Source organism: Entelurus aequoreus, linkage group LG06 (assembly GCF_033978785.1).
Source record: "Entelurus aequoreus isolate RoL-2023_Sb linkage group LG06, RoL_Eaeq_v1.1, whole genome shotgun sequence".
NCBI classification, from domain to species: domain Eukaryota; kingdom Metazoa; phylum Chordata; class Actinopteri; order Syngnathiformes; family Syngnathidae; genus Entelurus; species Entelurus aequoreus.
Window position 1 is genome coordinate 72237553 of NC_084736.1, and position 22536 is coordinate 72260088.

At 39.0% G+C, this 22536-nt stretch overlaps 1 protein-coding gene across 1 annotated transcript in view; it reads right to left on the minus strand.

Annotated features, from left to right (window-relative positions):
* LOC133651649 (vesicle-associated membrane protein 8-like) overlaps positions 1-16670 on the minus strand; it is a 17661-nt gene extending 991 nt beyond the window's left edge. Inside the window, exons 1-3 of the mRNA XM_062049651.1 lie at positions 16481-16670; positions 8553-8714; positions 1-535 (exon numbers count right to left, since the gene is read on the minus strand). The exon at positions 1-535 is cut by the window's left edge and continues 991 nt beyond it. Of these exons, the coding sequence (XP_061905635.1) occupies positions 347-535; positions 8553-8714; positions 16481-16495 (366 nt within the window). The 5' untranslated portion in view covers positions 16496-16670 and the 3' untranslated portion in view covers positions 1-346. The remainder of the gene's footprint in view (positions 536-8552; positions 8715-16480) is intronic.
* Between the last annotated feature and the right edge of the window lie 5866 nt (positions 16671-22536).

Sequence of the window (22536 nt, forward strand, 5' to 3'; positions counted from 1 at the left end):
TGAAACGAAGCACGTCGTTTTGTAAAAGTGCATCAGTACAACCGAGGGCCACCATTTGGACTTTCCCAACCACAGCAGCTGGAGGAAGCTTCGGCACGAATAAGGCGATAAACCTTCTCATTTAGCGTCCTTTGACAGTGACTAAAAAAAAAGGGTTTCTTGTGGTGAACTGCCAAAGTTCCAAACTGATAAAATTAAAAGTCACCAACTGGACCTAAAAAGCAAGGGCGCAGCAGCAGTTTGCTAAATATGTGCTATTATTTTGGAACTGTGCAACTACAGGATTAAATTAAGTCTGTATATACAATCACTGTGTGTGTGTGTGTGTGTGTGTGTGTGTGTGTGTTTACGGGCCAGCAGGCGTGGGTGAGATAATTGGCGGCAGAGGTGCGCTGACTGGGATGACGCCGGTGGCCAACAGGATGATGATGAGGACGATGATCAGCACGATGACCACGATGACCACCACCAGCTTGACGTTCTTCCACCAGTAAGAGCGAGCCACTTTAGTGGACGTTTGCTTGAAGGTCTGGGCCTGGGGCAAAGATGGAGAGAAAATAGCTGAGTCAGCCAAACCACTGAGGTTGCTATATACAGTACAGTGCATCCGGAAAGTATTCACAGAACTTCACCTTTTCCACGTTTTGTTCTGTTACAGACTTTTTCCACAATGGGAAAATAAAATAAAAATGTCCTCAAAATTCTACACGCAATAGTATGGAGCCCCTAAAGCAGGGGTGTCCAAACTTTTTCCACTGAGGGCTGTACACGGAAAAATTTAAGCATGCGGGGGCCATTTTGATATTTTTCATTTTCAAACTTTAACAAAATATATGGATTTTTTTTTTTAACCTTTAGGGCTCCCGGGGACTATAAAGGGTCTCAGTCATTAAACTGTTAAAAACAAGTCAAATTATTATTATTTTTTTAAATTCAACGCTTACAGTAAATCTCTATATCAACTTGAGGTTGATATAAAGTAATAAAAAAAAAGGTTTTCTGTCAAAGACAACATTGTTTTTTATAGTAAAACTGAAATATGCAGTATTTAGTAATTACAGCCTTAAAAGATCAATAATGCAGGACACCATTGATTTTAATTCTTTAATATTTTTGAGTAATCACAGTGAAAAGTTAAATAAAATCCTACTAAATATTTTTGGGATCCAAAAGGTCCCCCACTCATAAAGTGATACATTTTTATTAGTTTTTTTTTACTTTTAACACTTAAATTACGAGATCAACTTCAGATATATCTGTGGATTTTACGTTTGAACTATTATTTTGTTTGTTTTATGCTTTTTTGTGGAATAAAACTTTGATGTTTTTATATGGCAACCACACAATATATGCAATATTTTTTCCACATAAAACATTTTAAAGTGATATTTTTTAACTAATAATTCATTGTAACATAGATTTTTAGTCTCTTTTTAAAATTTTTTTTAGCAATGGCAAAAAAAAGAAAAATAAACAAAGACAAAAGAAAAAAAACAGCCTGCATGGCAGCTTTGTGTCAACATTGCAACTTTTTCTTGTTAGATTTCACCTCATTCCACTTTTTTAAAATGTTTTTTTAAATTTTTGCAATATTATCAATTTTGCAATTTTTGCAGAATGTGTGGCGGGCTGGTAAACAATTAGCTGCGGGCCGCAAATGGCTCCCGGGCCACACTTTGGACACCCCTGCCTTAAAGGGACATGGGGGAATTTTTATTTTTATTTTTTTTTTAGACATGTATCTCGTGCGCACGAGAAACTTTTTATAAAATTATTATTTTTTAAATAAAGAATTATATATATGTATATATATATATATATATATATATATATATATATATATATATATATATAGACATGTATCTTGTGCGCAAGAGAAAGTTTCTCGTGCAAAAAAAATTAAATAATAATTTAATTTTTTTATAATAAGAAACTATCTTGTGCACACGAGATACATGTCTAAAAAAAAATATATATATATATACATTTTTTTATTTTATAAAAAGTTTCTCGTGCGCACGAGATACATGTCTAAAAATAAATAAATTAAAAAAAATAAATAAAATTATTTTTTAAAAAAATGTCTCCGTGTCCCATAATGACAATGTGATTTTTTTTTTTTTTTTTCAAATAAGCATATTGAAAAACAAACCAAAAAAATACATGTACATAAGTATTCAGACCCTGTGGTCACTGTCAGAGCTACAGCATTCCTCTGTGGAGAGAGGAGAACCTTCCAGAAACAACCATCTCAGCAGACTTAAAGACCATGGGAAACGAACTGATCTGGTCTGATAAAACAAAGACTCAAGTCTTCGGCATGAATGCCAGGTGTCATGTTTGGAGGAAACCAGGCACCGCTCATCACCAAGGATTGGATGAGATGTGATTTTTTTTTTTTTAATCAGCGGCAGGAACTGAAGGAATAGTCAGGATAGAGGGAAAGACGAATGCAGCAATGTACAGAGACATCTTGGATGAAAACCAACAGTTCCCATCCAACTTGATGGAGCCTGAGAGGTGTTGCAAAGCGGGACGGGTGAAACTGACAAAGATAGGTGTGCCAAGCTTGTGGCATCTAATTCAAAAAGACTTGTGGCTCTAATTGCTGCTGTGTAGATTTTTGAGGAGAAACATTAATGTGTTCCATTTTGGAATGAAGCTGTAACATAATAAAATGTGGAAAAAAGTAAAGCGCTGTGGATGTGGACATGGAGGGATGTGATGGGGAGGGGCACTTTGACACCATGCAAACCCTTCTTTTCATGGAAAAATACTTAGTATAAAGTATTGCTTTATAAGCTTTATACTAAGTAAAAATACTTAGTATAAAGCTGGGTTTTGAAGGCTATACTGATGGTTCCCATGAGCCACATCTTGCAAGCGTTATCTTTAAAATCCTAAAAAAACAGACGTGCGTGTTCTTGTCTCTCATGATTGTGAGCGATAGGCAACATTATAAAAAAAGTGCAGTTCCCCTTTAACTATGTTTAGTTTAAAAGAAACATGAATGAACAAACGTGACCAGGCATTTGATTTGAACTTAATGAGGAAGACTGAAAATAAGCCGGGAGATCTAGAGGCCGCAGGTCCCAAGCCAGATCGAGGGCGGTGCCCTGGTGGGGGGGACACGGTGGGCAACCCCCCGAAGATCCTGGTTTTTCAGCAATTGAACATGCGAAAGTTTGCACACAAAAAAGCCCCATTTAAAGATGTTTTAGTGTTTCAAGAATTGAAAAATGATCAACAGAGTTTACCCCATTCATCCAAATGAATGACTATGTCTGTTTCAGTCACTATGTTATTTAGTCACTACAGTAATTGTGTTCACATCCACAGGAACCACATGGGTTAGCCTATTTTATACAGTATTTACAACTTTACTAGTGTTCACTTCACAGCCACAGATGGTTCACCAAGTTATTGACATTATTTACTAGGGGTGTAACGGTACGTGTATTTGTATTGAACCGTTTCGGTACGGGGTTTCCGGTTCGGAGGTGTACCGAACGAGTTTCCACACGGACATATTAAGTAGCGTAACGCACGTTGTGTAAACAATGCACACCGAGGCACAACACACGGCATGCTACCAGCTAACGGGCTACGATGGACTGACCATACGTCCTCTTTTCACCTGACATGTCCTCTTTTGCGGAGCTGTCAGGGCGGAGTTTCTTAAATGCCTCAAATGTCCGGCATTTTGAGTTAGGGTTGCGTGTATTTTCAATGTACGTTCAGGGTTAAGAAGGGGTTAAAAACAAAACAGATTGTGCGCGCAGCAGCATTGGTGAGGGAGGGGCCGAGAAAGAGAGAGTGAGAGAGTTATGATAAACGCGCATGCGTCGCCAGGCTCTGCTTTTTATCCATAGATTTATCACATTTAATTTTTTATTATCTATAGCAGGGGTGTCAAAAGTGTGCCCCGGAGGCCATTCGCGGCCCACAGCTAATGTTTTAAAGGCCCACGGCACATTCTAAAAATACTATTAAAATAAACAAAAACATAACAAAAGTGAAATAAAAAAGCTTAAAGGTTAAATGTAATTTAGAAAAAGTTGCAATGTTGACTAATAAAACAAAGCTGTTTTTTTTTCTTTCAAACTGTCATTGCTCAAAACATAATATTGAATCAAAATCAATGTTATTATGAATTATTGACCTATCCAAGGTTCCGATTACTTCACATCAAATATTCCACTAAGACAAATATTTTTGGTGGAAGATTTGGCAAATTTGGTAAATAAATAATGTTTTCTTACTGTACCGAAAATGAACCGAACCGTGACCTCTAAACCGAGGTACGTACCGAACCGAAATTTTTGTGTACCGTTACACCCGTAGTTGGCAGGTATGGCAAAGATTTTAACACACACATACTTTTTTATGTTTTTACAGAGATAAAAAAAAGACGGATTTCCGACTATAGACGGAAAAATCACATTCCTGCTTAACTTAAAAGGCCCACAATCGCCATGACAGGGTTACTCAGATTTTTTTAAATTTTAAATAAGCATAATACAATAATAAAATTAGGAGTCGACTGTAGAAATAAACACAGTATCATATAAAATGATTCTTTTTAAAATAGTAAATGAGCTGACCACTCAAAACTAAAACTATGTCAGCTTGTGACAAATACCGTATTTTTCGGACTGTAAGTCGCAGTTTTTTTCATAGTTTGGCCAGGGGTGCGACTTATACTCAGGAGCGACTTATGTGTGAAATTATTAACACATTACTGTAAAATATCAAATAATATTATTTAGCTCATTCACGTAAGAGACTAGACGTATAAGATTTCATGGGATTTAGCGATTAGGAGTGACAGATTGTTTGGTAAACGTATAGCATGTTCTATATGTTATAGTTATTTGAATGACTCTTACCATAATATGTTACGTTAACATACCAGGCACGTTCTCAGTTGGTTATTTATGCCTCATATAACGTACACTTATTCAGCCTGTTGTTCACTATTCCTTATTTATTTTAAATTTCCTTTCAAATATCTATTCTTGGTGTTGGCTTTTATCAAATACATTTCCCCAAAAAATGCGACTTTTCCTCCAGTGCGACTTATATATGTTTTTTTCCTTCTTTATTATGCATTTTCGGCCGGTGCGACTTATACTCCGGAGCGACTTATACTCCGAAAAATATGGTAACCATTATTTTGCAGAAGAATAAGCATTTCTTTCTTAAGGAAGTTCTCCAGGAGATCTTTCTGACTAATTACAGTCTATAGCAGGGGTCACCAACGCGGTGCCCGCGGGCACCAGGTAGCCTGTAAGGACCAGATGAGTAGCCCGCTGGCCTGTTCTAAAATAAGCTCAAATAGCAGCACTTACCAGTGAGCTGCCTCTATTTTTTAAATGTTATTTATTTACTAGCAAGCTGGTCTCGCTTTGCCTGACATTTTTAATTCTAAGAGAGACAAAACTCAAATAGAATTTGAAAATCCAAGAAAATATTTTAAAGACTTGGTCTTCACTTGTTTAAATAAATTCATTATTTTTTTTACTTTGCCTCTTATAACTTTCAGAAAGACAATTTTAGAGAAACAAATCAACCTTAAAAAGGATTTTAGGATTTTTAAACACATATACCTTTTTACCTTTTAAATTCCTTCCTCTTCTTTCCTGACAATTTAAATCGATGTTCAAGTAAATTTATTTTTTTTATTGTAAAGAATAATAAATACATTTTAATTTAATTCTTCATTTTAGCTTCTGTTTTTTCGACAAAGAATATTTGTGAAATATTTCTTCAAACTTATTATGATTAAAATTCAAAACAATTATTCTGGCAAATCTAGACAATCTGTAGAATCAAATTTAAATCTTATTTCAAAGTCTTTTGATTTTCTTTTAAAATTTTTGTTCTGGAAAATCTAGAAGAAATAATGATTTGTCTTTGTTAGAAATATAGCTTGGTCCAATTTGTTATATATTCTAACAAAGTGCAGATTGTATTTTAACCTATTTAAAACATGTCATCAAAATTCTAAAATTAATCTTAGTCAGGAAAAATTACTAATGATGTTCCATAGATTATTTTTTTTATTTTTTCAAAAAAGATTCGAATTAGCTAGTTTTTCTCTTGTTTTTTTCGGTTGAATTTTGAATTTTAAAGAGTCGAAATTGAAGATAAACTATGTTTCAAAATTTTATTGTCATTTTTTTCGTGTTTTCTCCTCTTTTAAACCGTTCAATTACGTGAAAATATCATTAATTATTAATAATAACAGAGTTAAAGGTAAATTGAGCAAATTGGCTATTTCTGGCAATTTATTTAAGTGTGTATCAAACTGGTAGCCCTTCGCATTAATCAGTACCCAAGAAGTAGCTCTTGGTTTCAAAAAGGTTGGTGACCCCTGGTCTATAGAGAACAATTTTCGGACAGGGAAATGCATAAGTATTAATTTCATGTTTACAGTTAATATTAACAGCTTTTACAATGATGTGCTAACATGACAGGCAGTGTTAGTTACCTGCAGGACATCGCCGACATCAACGCTGTTGCCGCAGAGGGGCTCAAAAATGTGCAGTTCATTCAACGTTTTCACATTCTGTGTGTGCTAATGTTTCTGGTAGTATTTCCTCTCCTTAATAAAATATCCATTTTTGCGCCCGGTTTCAAATTCCCATCTCTACACTGGATTGCTTGCGCTGGCAGCAAAACGCCACTGCGAGCAGCCCAGATAAAACAATACGGCCGAATCATTGACACACCTGACAGACCACTTGCAGAGTGGCAAAGGTGTAAACCAAACTTTGAGACACTGTCAGTAATGAAAATAGTTAAGGGTAAACTGTAGTCAGATTTTGGACCCACATGTTCTTAGCAGTGTCTTACTGCAGTGTTTTTCAACCTTTTTTGAGCCGAGGCACATCTTTTTCATTGAAAAAATTCAGAGGCACACAACCAGCGGAAATCATTAAAAAATGAAACTTAGTAGCCGATATTAACAGTAAAAAGTCATTGTCGCAATTGTTGGATATGACTTCAAACCATAACCAAGCATGCATGACTATAGCTCTTGTCTCAAAGTAGGTGTACTGTCACCACCTGTCACATCACCCCCTGACTTATTTTGGGTTGTTTTGTGTTTTCCTGTGTGTAGTGTTTTAGTTCTTGTCTTGCGCTCCTATTTTGTTGACTTTTCCTGTTTTGTTGGTGTTTTCCTGTAGCAGTTTCATGTCTTCCTTTGAGCGATATTTCCCGCATCTACTTTGTTTTAGCAATCAAGAATATTTCAGTTGTTTTTATCCTTCTTAGTGGGGACATTGTTGATTGTCATGTCATGTTCGGATGTACATTGTGGACGCCGTCTCTGCTCCGCAGTAAGTCTTTGCTGTCGTCCAGCATTCTGTTTTAGTTTACTTTGTAGCCAGTTCAGTTTTAGTTTCATTCCCTAAGCTTCAATGCCTTTTCTTAGGGGCACTCACCTTTTGTTTATTTTTGGTTTTAACATTAGATACCTTTTCACCTGCACGCTGCCTCCCACTGTCATCTGCATGTTGTGATCACGACAAACTAGAGATGGCCGATAAATGGCCGATAAATGCTTTAAAATGTAATATCGAAAATTATTGGTATCAGTTTTTTTAAATTATTTTTTTATTAAATCAACATAAAAAACACAAAATACACATATAATTAGTGCACCAACCCAAAAAACCTCCCTCCCCCATTTACACTCAGTCACACAAAATGGTTGTTTCTTTCTGTTATTAATATTCGGGTTCCTACAATATATATCAATACAGTCTGCAAGGGATACAGTCCATAAGCACACATGGTTGTGCGTGCTGCTGGTCCACTAATAGTGCTAACCTTTAACAGTTAATTTTACTCATTTTCATTAATTACTAGTTTCTATGTACTGTAACTGTTTTTATATTGTTTTACTTTCTTTTTTATTCAAGAAAATGTTTTAAATTTATTTATCTTATTTTATTTTTTTTTAAAAAGGACCTTATCTTCACCAGACCTGGTAGTCCAAATTAGGCATAATAATGTGTTAATTCCACGACTGTATATATCGGTATCGGTTGATATCGGTATCAGTAATTAAGAGTTGGACAATATCGGAATATCGGATATCGGCAAAAAAGCCATTATCGGACATTCCTACGACAAACCATGTTCCGACATCTACAAAGCAATTAGCTGCCGGCTGCCACTTACTGATATGGAAGAGTATAACATTGTTACTCTGCCGAGCTCTAGACAGCACCGACACTCAACAATGGCACATTATTTTTAGATTATAATTACTTTTTTGCAAAAAATATTTTTACCCCAAATAGGTGAAATTACATAATCTCCCACGGCACACCAACTGTATCTCAGTGGTTGAAAAACACTGTCTTACTGAATTAGCGCTAGAAGTAGATTCGTAACCTCCTTGAGCCATACCAGACCAGCTACCGTATGACAATACCAAAAAAGGTTTGCATAGTTCTTTGTGTGTCTCCAAACTTGTTTAGCAGACGTCTGCCAGCCTCATCAGTCATGACTACTAATACTAATACTACTATTTTTACCCCAACTTCCAGGTCCGCTGACTTGTCCATGAGGTCGTCCAGTCTTTCTGCTCGAGCAATGATACGGTCCACATTATTTGTCATGATGTGTTGGACTTCTTTGACTTCCTCCTTCATCCTGTCCATTTTGGCAATTTCAGCTGGATCTGCACCCTCTCGCTCCTGGAGGTCAAAAAAAGCACAGCGGACAACTTTAAAAAAAAAAAAGAAAGAAATCATAATGCCTGGGTGGTTTTAAGTGTACAATGGAATTACAGTGCAACTCCTTGAAGTCGATATCCCAAAGACTGGCTGACTCATGTCAACATTACTGAAGACAGCTTTGGCTATGTTGACTAGAGATGCCAGAAAATACGCCTTACTACCATAATTTCGCCACACCTAGTGTGTGTGTGACAATCATTGGTACTTTTACTTGCCAACCCTCCGGAATTTTACAGGAGACTCCCGAATTTCAGTGCCTCTCCCGAAAATCTCCCGGGACAAACATCCCCCCGAATTTCTCTCGATTTCCAGCCGGACAACAAGGCACGCCCCCTCCAAGTCCATGCGGACCTGAGTGAGGACAGCCTTTCGTCACGTCCGCTTTTTCTCCACATAAACAGCGTGCCGGCCCAGTCACGTTATAACATCTACGGCTTATGGAGAGTGCACAACTGCACACACAACGAGAAGGAGACGAAGCAGAAGAACGAAGAAGAGACAGTCATGGCGACGACGAGTAAGAAGAAGAAGTACGCTTGCAAGTCATCAGAGAGGGTGTTGAGCCCATGGTTAGAAAGATAGTGACAGAGAACAACAAGATTTTTGTCTTTTTTATTTTAAGTGGGCCAAATCGCTTATATTAAAAGTAAACTAATAACAGTTGCTGCTGTAATTGGATTTATTTTAATAAGTCAAGTAACTTGCTAAGATCCAAGGTTTTAAACAGGTGTGTGTGATACTGGTGTGCACATCTGATGTGGCCCACAGTGGTCCTCAGTGTGCTCAGGGAGATTGTGTGTATGCCCAGACACATGGAAAATTAGAGGGGAGATTACTCTTCTTGTAGTTCCGGTCATAGATTGTGAAAACTGGCAGATGATCACTGACCCCTTGTGGTATTATCAAAATCATTAGTAAAAATATCATCAATAAGTGTGGTGTTGTGTCCGGAGATTCTGCTTGGCCTTGTTACTTCAGGATATAAACTCAGGCTATATAAACAAAGTGTATGTTCTTTACCACATCAAAAACTGTAAGATCAGCACTGTGTGAGAACATTTTAACAAGAAATGGGCAACAAATTATGTTAGTATCTGCTTTTAAATATTTAGGATTTTTAATTGATGACCACTTGAGTTTTAAGGAGCACATTCAGTATGTTGTAAAAAAACTGAAACTTTTACTGGGATTTTATTATAGAAACAAGTCTTGCTTTTCTTTTACTGTGAAACAGAAATTGGTGGAAACAACCTTCTTACCTGTTATTGACTATGGAGATGTGTTGTACATGAATGCTACTGCTGGTTGTCTCCACAAGCTGGATAGTGTGTACCACGGTGCACTGAGATTTATCACCAACTGCGCTCCCCTTACTCACCATTGCGTATTATACTCAATGGTTAACTGGACATCTTTATATGCTCGACGCCTCAATCATTGGTATGTATTCATCTACAAAACCATTCTGGGTATCACTCCATCTTATCTGTCTTGTCTTTTAACAAAGAAACAAGGAAGTCACAATCTTCGTTCAATGAATGTTCTGCAATTTGTCGTCCCCAAAGTAGGAACTGAACTGGGCAAGAAAGCATTTAGGTTTTCAGCAGCGAAGGCTTGGAATAACCTACAATCGAATATTAAACTTCAAACCCTTGTTACGTTGAATGAGTTCAAAGCTTCTGTGAAAGGACTGCAGTCTACCTTGTCTGTATGCACATGTGTTATGTGAGCAAGTTTTAATGTCGTAAATGTGATGTTTTATGTATTTGTTTACTGTTTTTAATGTAACCTTGCTGCTGCCCTCTTGGCCAGGTCTCCCTTGGAAAAGAGATCTTTGATCTCAATGGGATTTTATCTGGTTAAATAAAGGCTAATAATAATATACAGACCCTTTCCAAAAAAACATAGAATATCATGGAAAAGTGTATTTTTTTTCCATATTTCCATTCAAAACGTTAAACTTCCATAGAATATAGATTCAGGGCCCACAACTTAAACCATTACAAGTATTTAGTTGTTCATTTGTACATCATTTGGGCCTCTGCTCACAAAACCCACGAAAAAAGGATTTAAAAAAATGTGAATACTGTGAAGAAATGCACAGGTTTTCCCAGGTGTCATTAAATTGCTTCACTTTGGTGCAATTGTCTCAATTAGGATCAATATGGGGAAGACTGCAGACTTGACAACTGTCCAGAAGACCATCATTGATACCCTCAATACATGGCTTGGCAAACTACGGCCCACGGGCCACATCCGGCCCGTTGGTCCCTTTAATCCGACCCGCCAAATATTATAACAGAATTGAGCAAAGATCTACTTTTTCAAATTTTGTTGTTTGGTATATTAGATGGAATTTTTATCTGACATGTTTCAACTGTCCTCAGTGACCCTTCTGAAGAAGACTGCCGATGGCCGTCGAAACATGTCAGGTAAAAATTCCATCTAATATACCGAAAATATGGTCTGATTACAAGAACATTTGAAAAAGTATATGAATAAGAAGACATTAATTAACCTTTTTGAGTGAGCAAAGAGATGTTTTGAGAATTGCCACAACAAAACTGATAATAGACTTCGACGCATTGGCAAAAAAGGGGGATCAACAACACTGCTCCCACTGAAAGAGAATGTAAGTGTTAACCCTTTAATACCATTGTTATGTTTCTTTGATGTTCTGATATGATATTGTTGAAAATAGATGTATTATGATTAAAATAGCCCATGTTTGAGAAGCCTACTCTGAGTTCCAACAGATATATGCTTTGAAATGCATCATGTGCTCGCCCGGCCCATCAGTCAAATTTCAAAAGCCAATGTGGCCCCTGAAACAAAAAATGTTGCCCATCCCTGCCTCAATAGGATGGTTAAGCCACAAAAGTTCATAGCTAAGGAGGCTGGCTCTGCACAGCGTGCTGTGTCTAAGCATATCGATGGAACGTCTAGTAGAAGGGCCTTGTTGTGGGGCAGACTGTCTCGTACATGCACATGCATCATCCGCTGTTGCCATTTCTAATAAAAAGTAGCGTATGGTTCTAACTTATATCTGTCAGCAAACTCCATATGGAAGCGGTAAAAACTACAACATGGCTGACAAGGAGAAGATGCAGTCGAAGTGAAGGTACAGAAATAAGAACGCCCACAAAACGGCGCATCCTGAAGGGACGGTCAGAAAGCGGCTTGAAAATGATCTGTAAAACATAATCTATTCAAAATTTTGACCAAAAATACCCCACAATTACATGTTATGTAGACCACAAACGTTTTAAATATGTGAAAAAAAATCATAATGTGACCCCTTTAAAATAGTCAAAAATAGGGATGTCCGATAATGTCGGGCTGCCGATAATATCGGCCGATAAATGCTTTAAAATGTAATATCGGAAAATATCGGTATCGGTTTCATAATTATCGGTATCGGTTTCTAAAAGTAAAATGTATGACGTTTTAAGACGCCGCTGTGTACACGGACGTAGGGAGAGGTACAGAGTGCCAATAAACCTTAGAGGCATTTCTTTTGCGTGCTTGCCCTCCGAGTCACATAATATCTACCGGCTGTTCTCCTCACGAATAAATGCAACATACTTGGTCAACAGCCATACAGGTCACACTGAGGGTGGCCGTATAAACAACTTTAACACTGTTACAAACAAGCGCCACACTGTGAACCCACACCAAACAAGAATGACAAACACATTTCGGGAGAACATCCGCACCGTAACACAACATAAACACAACAGAACAAATACCCAGAACCCCTTGCAGCACTAACTCTTCCGGGACGCTACAATAAGAATAAAATTAAAAATCAACAATGAGAATAAAAACATAACAGTAAAATAAGAATATAACAAGAGAAACTAGGCAGTAGTGACCAAGTTATCAAAAAATATTGCACTGTTATTGTTTTGAGGCATGTTAAAAAAAATAATGCACTTTGTGACTTCAATAATAAATATGGCAGTGCCATGTTGGCATTTTTTTCCATAACTTGAGTTGATTTATTTTGGAAAACCTTGTTACATTGTTTAATGCATCCAGCGGGGCATCACAACAAAATTAGGCATACTAATGTGTTAATTCCACGACTGTATATATTGGTATCGGTTGATATCGGTATCGGTAATTAAGAGTTGGACAATATCGGAACATCGGATATTGGTAAAAAAGCCATTTTCGGACATCTCTAGTCAAAAACGTAAAGTTGTTACAGTAAAAGTGTTTTTAAGAAGCCACGGTTTCACCAAATCCATGCAATAATATTTATTTTTACTAGATGTAAACATATCAAGTGTGTGTATGGGGCAGCAACAGAGGGCCTTTTACGGGTCTTTTGTGTGGAGGGCCCAGAACGTAGTGTGACGTCCTCACTGTCAGTATAATTACCTGCTCGCCTTTCAGCTAACCATCCTATGCATGATTCATGTTATGTTTGGTCATTACTCCCAGGAGGTAACGCGTTAGGTTCAATAGAATATTCCATTTGTCATGTTGTGTTTGCTTTGAGTTAGATGATTTGGAACATGCACGCATACAACATGATACATCACAATTTCCAGTTTCTCTAATCAACATGTTGGAAAAGGAGTAGGAAGAAGCAGAGCCTATTTCATCCTACCCCTTTTCCTTTGCAAAGCAATTGCTAAAATTTTTGCTCACTTCCTTTTCTCAATTTATTCACAATTATTTTTATTATTATTATTATTTTAAAGCTTCTGTGAAAGGATTGCAGTCTACCTTGTCTGCACGTGTTATGTGAGCAAGTTTTAATGTTGTAAATTTGATGTTTTGTGTGTTGTTTACTGTTTTTAATGTAACCTTGCTGCTGCCCTCTTGGCCTTTGACCTCAATGGGATTTTACCTGGTTAAATAAAGGCTAAAAAACCAACCCTAACCCAAACATAAAAAACAAAACAATATACTCCATAACTAATATCAATAAAAAATTAGAGATGTCCGATAATGGCTTTTTTGCCGATATTTGATATTCCGATATTGTCCAACTCTTAATTACCGATTCCGATATCAACCGATATCGATATTAACACATTATTATGCCTAATTTTGTTGTGATACCCCGCTGGATGCATTAAACAATGTAACTTTACCATGAATTGATTAACGTGGACCGCCGACTTAAACAAGTTGAAAAACGTATTCGGGTGTTACCATTTAGTGGTCAATTGTACGGAATATGTACTGTACTGTGCAATCTACTAATACAAGTTTCAATCAATCAATCAAAAACCAGGTTTTCCAAAATAAGAGAAGAACTTCAACTACAGTTATGGAAAAAAGTGCCAACATTTGTTGGGTTTTGGTGGTAGCGGGGGGTGTATATTGTAGCGTCCCGGAAGAGTTAGTGCTGCAAGGGGTTCTGGGTATTTGTTCTGTTGTGTTACGGTGCGGATGTTCTCCCGAAATGTGTTTGTCATTCTTGTTTGGTGTGGGTTCACAGTGTGGCGCATATTTGTAACAGTGTTAAAGTTGTTTATACGTCCACCCTCAGTGTGACCTGTATGGCTGTTGACCAAGTAAGCATTGCATTTGCTTGTGCGTGTGTAAAAACCGCATATATTATGTCCTTGGGACGGCACGCTGTTTATAAGGAGGAAAAGCGGACGTGACGACAGGTTGTAGAGTACGCTAAAGGCAGTGCCTTTAAGGCACGCCCCCAATAAAGTTGTCCGGGTGGAAATCGGGAGAATGGTTGCCCCGGGAGATTTTTGGGCGGGTCACTGAAATTCGGGAGTTTGAAACCGATACCGATAATTTCCGATATTACATTTTAAAGCATTTATCGGCCGATAGACCGATATTATCGGACATCTCTAATAAAAATAAATAAATAATAATTGGTGAAGTAAGTTATATTACATATGGTGAGATGAGTAAGATTATCTTGAAAATGAATAGATGGATGAATAAAGTCAGAACGTTTATCATGGTTCCTCGTCTTTGTACTTTGTAAACACTTTAAGTTTGAAGAGTTTCTTGACGCCGGATAGTCGAACCTCGGATTCAGGAGGAACAGTGTGGTTTTCGTCCTGGTCTTGGAACTGTGGACCAGCTCTATACTCTCGGCAGGGTCCTTGAGGGTGCATGGGAGTTTGCCCAACCAGTCTACATGTGCGTTGTGGACTTGGAGAAGGCTTTCGACCGTGTACCCCGGGAAGTCCTGTGGGGAGTGCTCAGAGAGTATGGGCTAACGGACTGTCTTATTGTGGCGGTCCGCTCCCTGTACGATCAGTGTAGTAAGTCGGACCCGTTTCCAGTGAGGGTCGGACTCCGCCAAGGCTGCCCTTTGACACCGATTCTGTTCATAACTTTTATGGACAGAATTTCTAGGCGCAGTCAGGGCGTTGAGGGGATCCGGTTTGGTGGCTGCAGGATTAGGTCTCTGCTATTTGCAGATGATGTGGTCCTGATGGCTTCATCTGGCCAAGATCTTCAGCTCTCACTGGATCGGTTCGCAGCCGAGTGTGAAGCGACTGGGATGGGAATCAGCACCTCCAAGTACGAGTCCATGGTTCTCGCCCGGAAAAGGGTGGAGTGCCATCTCCGGGTTGGGGAGGAGATCTTGCCCCCAAGTGGAGGAGTTCAAGTACCTCGGAGTCTTGTTCAAAGAGTGGATCGTGAGATTGACAGGCGGATCGGTGCGGCGTCTTCAGTAATGCGGACGCTGTATCGATCCGTTGTGGTGAAGAAGGAGCTGAGCCGGAAGGCAAAGCTCTCAATTTACCGGTCGATCTACATTCCCTTCCTCACCTATGGTCATGAGCTTTGGGTCATGACCGAAAGGACAAGATCACGGGTACAAGCGGCCGAAATGAGTTTCCTCCGCCGGGTGGCGGGGCTCTACCTTAGAGATAGGGTGAGAAGCTCTGTCATCCGGGAGGAGCCAGAATAGGTGGTTTGGGCATCTGGTCAGGATGCCACCCGAACGCCTCCCTAGGGAGGTGTTTCGGGCACGTCCGACCGGTAAGAGGCCACGGAGAAGACCCAGGACACGTTGGGAAGACTATTTCTCCCCGGAGGAGCTGGATGAAGTGGCTGGGGAGAGGGAAGTCTGGGCTTCCCTGCTTAGGCTGCTGGCCCCGCGACCCGACCTCGGATAAGCAGAAGAAGATGGATGGATGGAGTTTCTTGAAGTGGATCATATTAGTACATTGTTTGATTTCTTTGCTTAATCCATTCCATCATTTAATTCCACATACTGAAGGTCTTAAGTGTTGTACGTGCGTACAAATGTTTTTAAATGACATTTTCCTCTGAGGTTAGCTTTAGCCCGAAGAAAAGGTTACTTTAATGGCGACGCCTTAAGGCCAACATGGCCCGACAGTTTGGCCATGCCAACCAAAGGCAGAAGCTAATAAAAACGATTAAAAAACACAATAAATAAAAAATAAAGCGGTCTGACAATTGGAATAATTCTCTTTTTAGCTTCAGTTGAACAAAAGTGGCTTCGCTCTCGACTAGGAAATGAAATGAAGACATGACGTGCAACAGTTGTCGTTTTGTCCAGCAAAAGACGTGGTTAATGTGTACTTATTGTACAAATATGTGTGTACTTATTGTAAAACTAGATGTGTACTTATTGTACAACTATAAGTGTACTTATTGTACAACTATAAGTGTACTTATTGTACAAACCGATGTCATGTTCGTAGTTACAAAAGCAGTCCGAACACTTTTTTATGAACAACCAAACTATTATTTCTTACCGGATCGTAGTTCATCTTTCCACCGCAACCCAAGCGACTTTCCTCGGGGTTGAGAGTTTTGAACGGTGTTGAATTATTAAAAAGTGGAGAGTTTGCTACAAGACGAAGATAATCGAAGGTTTTTCTCTTTGTTTAACTTCCTGGTGTGTGTTGCTTCACCCTCCCTTCAAACTTCCTTCCTCCTAACGTCAAGTTGGCTATATTGCGAAATTAACAGATACATCCGCTTTACCAAATTATACAAGACAAACCAGACGATTGCGAGTTTTCATTACATTCGTGCATTTGTCAATCAAAAACCTTTTTATTTCTTATTTTTTGTTTCACAAAATGCTGTCTTGTTACTACGAAATTACCGTTTTATTTTGAAAGCCTTGTATTGGTTTCCGTTATTGTTGTAAACATACCAGGTGTGTGTGTAGCAGAAAATAAACAATACATAATATATAGCACTAGATATTACACCATGCCTGGGCAAATTAAGGCCCGGGGCCACATGCGGCCCGTTGAGCTTTTTAATCTGGCCCGCCGGACATTCCCAAATATTTTTTTTAGATCATTAAGATGGAAAGTGTAGCTGCCATTATGATGTGCAGTGATGATTTCTAATGACCGTAAGTCTTTAACTATACAAAGTATTTCAATGCTTGGAATCTGAGTTAATGGATGATATACTAGTTACTATAATAATCTAATTAGTTGCTATGGTCATCTAATTAGTTACTATGGTAATCTAACTAGTTACTATGGTAATCTACGTCACAGCAGCTCAGACGAGGCACCGAGCAGTGTGGGCGGGGAGCGTTTCCACAGACGCGGAAGGAGATTTTCACAACAAAGTTCTAAAGCTTAGTGGTACATAGACTAGAATAGAATAGAATATAAAGTACTTTATTGATCCCTAGGGGAAATTCAGCAAATATCAGATATATCAGATTCTAGGTGGGTTTATTTTGTACCCTTCGCGTTCATATTTCACTGTCTGTTGCATTTTTGTCACGTTTCACTTGATTGTAAAATATGTCGATCGAAAGGGGGTGTGACGTTCATATGTTGTCAATATTCAGTGTTTTATCCTTCATAGAAAAATGTAAAATTCCATTACGTTTTTTAAGGCGGTCTGTCATAACGTTTTTAGCATTCAATCAGACATTATTGTGAGGTTTGGTATTAGTGTTCCTAGAAATAGATATACCGGCCCCCAGACACATTTTTTTCTCTAAATTTTGGCCCCCCGAGTCAAAATAATTGCCCAGGCCTGGGCAATTATTTTGTCGCCTTTAACACAAAAGCAATGATTTGAATGTTTTGTTTAGATAGTTTATCATATAAAGTAGCGCAAAAACCATGTAATAATGCATATGTTATATAATAGACTGTATTTATATTATTCACTTGTGAATAATGCTGTATAATAGACTGTATATATATTATTCACATGTAAAACATACCTAAGTGTTTATTTTTTATTGTGAGCAAACTGTGGTGCTAAATTTCCCCCAGGGATCAATAAAGTACTTTAGGATAGGATAGGATAGGTCTTTATTGTCATTGCACAAGTACAACGAAACTTTGTTTTCAGCACAAACCCGTTCAAGATTAGACAAAACAAACAGTGTACAGGGTTACAGAACAGGAACGCTGAAGGGTCGCCACAAGGCGCCCCGTAAAAGATGGGAAAAAGGTAAAACGCTGGGGAAGGATAAGTAAAACAATACAATCTAGACTGGGCTCCTAAGGGGGCCCAGTCTGGAGTGGGAAAAAACCTCCATAGCAAAGCACATATACCGTAATTTCCGGACTATAAGCCGCACCTGACTATAAGCCGCACCAGCTAAATTTAGGGGAACATACAGATTGCTCCATATATAAGCCGCACCCGACTATAAGCCGCAGGGTTTTGATGTGTAATTAGCGTAGTATATAGGGGTTCCTGCTACCACGGAGGGGATTGTCGGGACAGAGATGACTGTTTGGGAACGCAAAGCGTCCCATTTATTAACAATAAATCTTTCAATCATTCAATCAAACTTTCACATCTTTGACATGGCGAACAGCATTCGTGCAGAGTACAAATAATACAACGGTGCAAAGTAATACAAAGTGCTCACCTGTACGTTATCAAAATAACCAGCCTACCGGTATATGAAAAGTCAGTCTTTAATCATTGTGTCATCGTCTTCCTCCTGCGTACTAAAACCACCGAAATCCTCTTCGTCGGTGTCGGAGAAGAACAGGCCGTAAATAAGCCGCACCCTTGTATAAGCCGCAGGGACCAGAACGAGGGGAAAAAGTAGCGGCTTATAGTCCGGAAATTACGGTACATATTACAACGTACATCTCGAGATATCTAGCAACAGAGGGAAGGGAGTGCGAGGTCATGATGGTTGGCCGCAGCTCTCAGGCGCTGACCATCCATTCATCACCCCTATGGGATTTGCGTCGAGGGCGTTGGGTTGGGGGTGTGGGGTGTGTATGTGTGGCGTATATTTTTGTGGATGCAAGTTTGTGTGTAAGCCCGTAGTGTGTCTCTGTTCCGCGGCCTTGATGTTTGTGCAGTCGCTAGTCCAAAGTCAACAACAACAGGTGTGTGTCCATGAGAGACAAGAAGAGAGTTTGTTGTGTCTTTGCTGCAATGTCCTTCGGGAGAGTCTCGAAGCCAGGGAAACAATCCAAGTTAGAATGTTTTGTATGCAAGTGAAAATAAAATTTGCTTTTCACTCTAAATTGTCTATGACTGGTCCTCAAAACTTTCTATTCTATTATATCTATGTGATTCCCGACTAGCTTAAGACTATGTTTACACTGCAGGCCAAAGTGGCCCAAATCGGATTTTTTCCAAGCTGACTGCAGGTAAAATGTAATCTTTATCAGACTCCAGTATAAACGTGCACAGGCCCCAATGTGGCCCCAATGACTACGTTTACACTGCAATTTTTTAGGGACCGAGTCCCTTTGGGACAGAGGACCCTATTGTATTTCTAGCGTTTTATTATTATACTGCCGCCTCTTTGAGCTGTAATTTGACCCCCTTAACATGCTTCAAAACTCACCAAATTGGACACACACATCAGGACTGGTGAAAAATGCTATCTAATCAAAAAAACCAAATCCCAAAACTCAAAATTGCGCTCTAGCGCCCCCTAGGAAGAAAACACAGACAAAACTGCCTGTAACTTCCAGTAGGAATGTCGTAGAGACATGAAACGAAAACCTCTATGTAGGTCTCACTTAGACCTAGATTTCATAAACTCACAACCCCCAGCAAAAATCAACATGGAGTTTGCAATTCCCCCTTCAAAACAGCCCTTTGAGACACTTGTGATTTAGGGCTATATAAATAAAGATTGATTGATTGATGAAAAGTTGAGTAAAAACCGTCACCTTTTTTCAAACATTATCTCCTCTGAGCGCGTTTGTCGTGTCGGCTTCAAATTAGCACAGGAGAGAGATTGAACCCTTCTGATTAAAAGTTGATGAAAGAGTTTTAATTACTGCTATGGTTTGGATTTTATGAGCCGTCAAAGTCGATCCCGTTCATCGCTGCTTGCAGCTTTAATTTACGGTTATTTTTTAAAATCTGTTTTTGCCCATCTGACTGTTTACACTGCAAGTAAAAGGTGATTTTTTATCAGACTCCAGTGTAAATGCACATGTGGCCTCAATGTCACTTGCATGCGCAGTTCGCTAAACTTTGGAGCGTTAAGACTAAAAATCTGCTGTGCAGTGCACATCATAATGGCAAATACAGTTTTGATGTTAAAGGTCTAAAAAAATGTAGAGCGTCCGGTGGGCCGGATTGAAAATCTTAATGGGCCGCATTTGGCCCGTGGGCCTTATTTGGCCCAGGTCTGATGTAAAGGATAGGGGCCAAGTGTTGTGACGAGACGTGTTCCCCATCGGAATTTAATCACCTCCTGTGTCTGTGTTGGTGTATGAATCCAAGGAATGCAGGAATGTAGTTGTGCAATGAAAAAATTAGGACAAATGTTACACTTTATAACAGACCTGGGCAATCTGCGGCCTGCGGGCCACATCCGGCCCTTTGTGAGTTCCTGTCCGGCCCGCGTGAGGCCAATCATAAATTACAAAATACATTTAAAAAAGTATTTATGTCGAGTGTGCAATACCGTAATCTGTCTGATGAAGAGCGCGCAAGGGAGGCTGATGCGTTGATGGTAAAACTTCAAACCCAACAAGGACTTTTTGCCATATTTCACACCCCCAGAGATGCAGCCGTCAGGACAAGTTTCGTAATTTCTCACAAAATCGCCAGAAAAAGTAAGGCGTTTTCTGGCGGAGAGTTTATTAAGGAGTGCTTATTGGACTCTGTTGCGCTGATATACCCGGAGAAGAGGGGCGCATTTGAGAACGTGTCACTCTCCCGACGCACTGTTACGAGGCGGGTTGAGACCATCGCTGGAAACTTGGAGCTTCAGCTGAAGAACAGAACGGCCGACTTTGACTGTTTTTCGCTGGCTTTGGATGAGAGCTGCGATGTATGGGACACCACCCAGCTGCTCATCTTCTTACGTGGGATAACTGCAGACTTTCAAATCACGGAGTAGCTGGCAGCCATGCAGTCAATTAAAGAGACAACCACAGGTAATGACTTGTTCACATAGGTAAATGCGTGTTTGGACATGTTAGGACTGAAATGGGACAAGCTGGCAGGTGTGACAACAGATGGTTGTCCAAATCTGACGGGGAAAAATGTTGGACTTTTAAAGAGGATGCAGGATAAAGTGACAGAAATGGACATTTTTGCATTGTATTATACATCAGGAAGTGTTGTGTAAGACAGTGTTAAAAATAAAACCATCAAAAGCAATCTGCTTTTGTAAAAAGTTAATTTAGGTTAAATGAAATTATTATTATTATTAATTATTATTTATCTTACAGTATATCAAAAATAATATTGAGCAAAATTTAATTGAAATATTGTCGATGTGGCCCTCCAGCAGTGCTCGGGTTGCTCATGCGGCCCCCGGTAAAAATTAATTGCCCACCCCTGATTTATAACATATTCTTGCATTTAGTTATTTCATTTACATGTTTCACTACTAAAATGACAAGCAAAAGTCAGCACAAACATTGCAGATGTCACATGCAGGAAATGCAGAGTATTTCATCTCCACCAGCAGCTGACAAATCGGAGGAACCGGTTTGTCCAGGCGGGTGCTGCTGGCTGGCTGGGTGGAACACAGAATGACGTCGGGGGAGGAAAAAAAAGGTGTTGACGGTCTTTACGTCACAATTACTACTTCTTGGAGACGATCCACTCCCTGCTTTGAATTGTCCAATTTGTTTCACACTTTTGTTTTTGTTTGTTGTTAATGAAGCCACAGAAACAAACCTCCAACCCAGGAGGTATTAATAGATGGCATTCTATAACTACACCAACACAATGGGATTTTTAGTGGAGAGGGCGATACTGCAAATCAATTTAATGCCAAGTTGCATTACTTATTTTTTACATTTTACAGGATCCTTCAACAATTTTGCCTTGCATTTGTTAATCAATAGATAGAAAGTACTTTATTGATTTCTTCAGGAGAATTCCCTCAGGAAAACTCAAATTCCAGCAGCAGTGTATAGAATTGAGATCGAATGTAAAAAGTAAATAATGGGGGTATAAATGGAAATAAAATAGAAAAACATTACAATAAGACAGGGGTCAGCAACCCGCGGCTCTAGAGCCACATGCGGCTCTTAAGCGGCGCCCTGGTGGTTCCATGGGGCTTTTTCAAAAATGTATGGAAATGGGAAAAAGAATGGGGTGAAAAATATATTTTGTGTTGCAATATGGTTTCAAACACGACAAAAAAAGCTCCCTAATTGTTAGAAAGCCCACTGTTGAATTTGTTTGTGTTTATGCTTCACTGATGAGAGTATTAGGCGAGCGCCGCTTTGTCCTACTAATTTCAGCGGCCCTTGAACTCACCGTTGTGTGGATCGTGACTCAACAGTTTGTTTACATGTATAACTTTCTCCGACGGTGCCACAGAAAGACTTGTTTTATGCCACTCCTCCTTTGTTTCATTTTGTCCACCCAA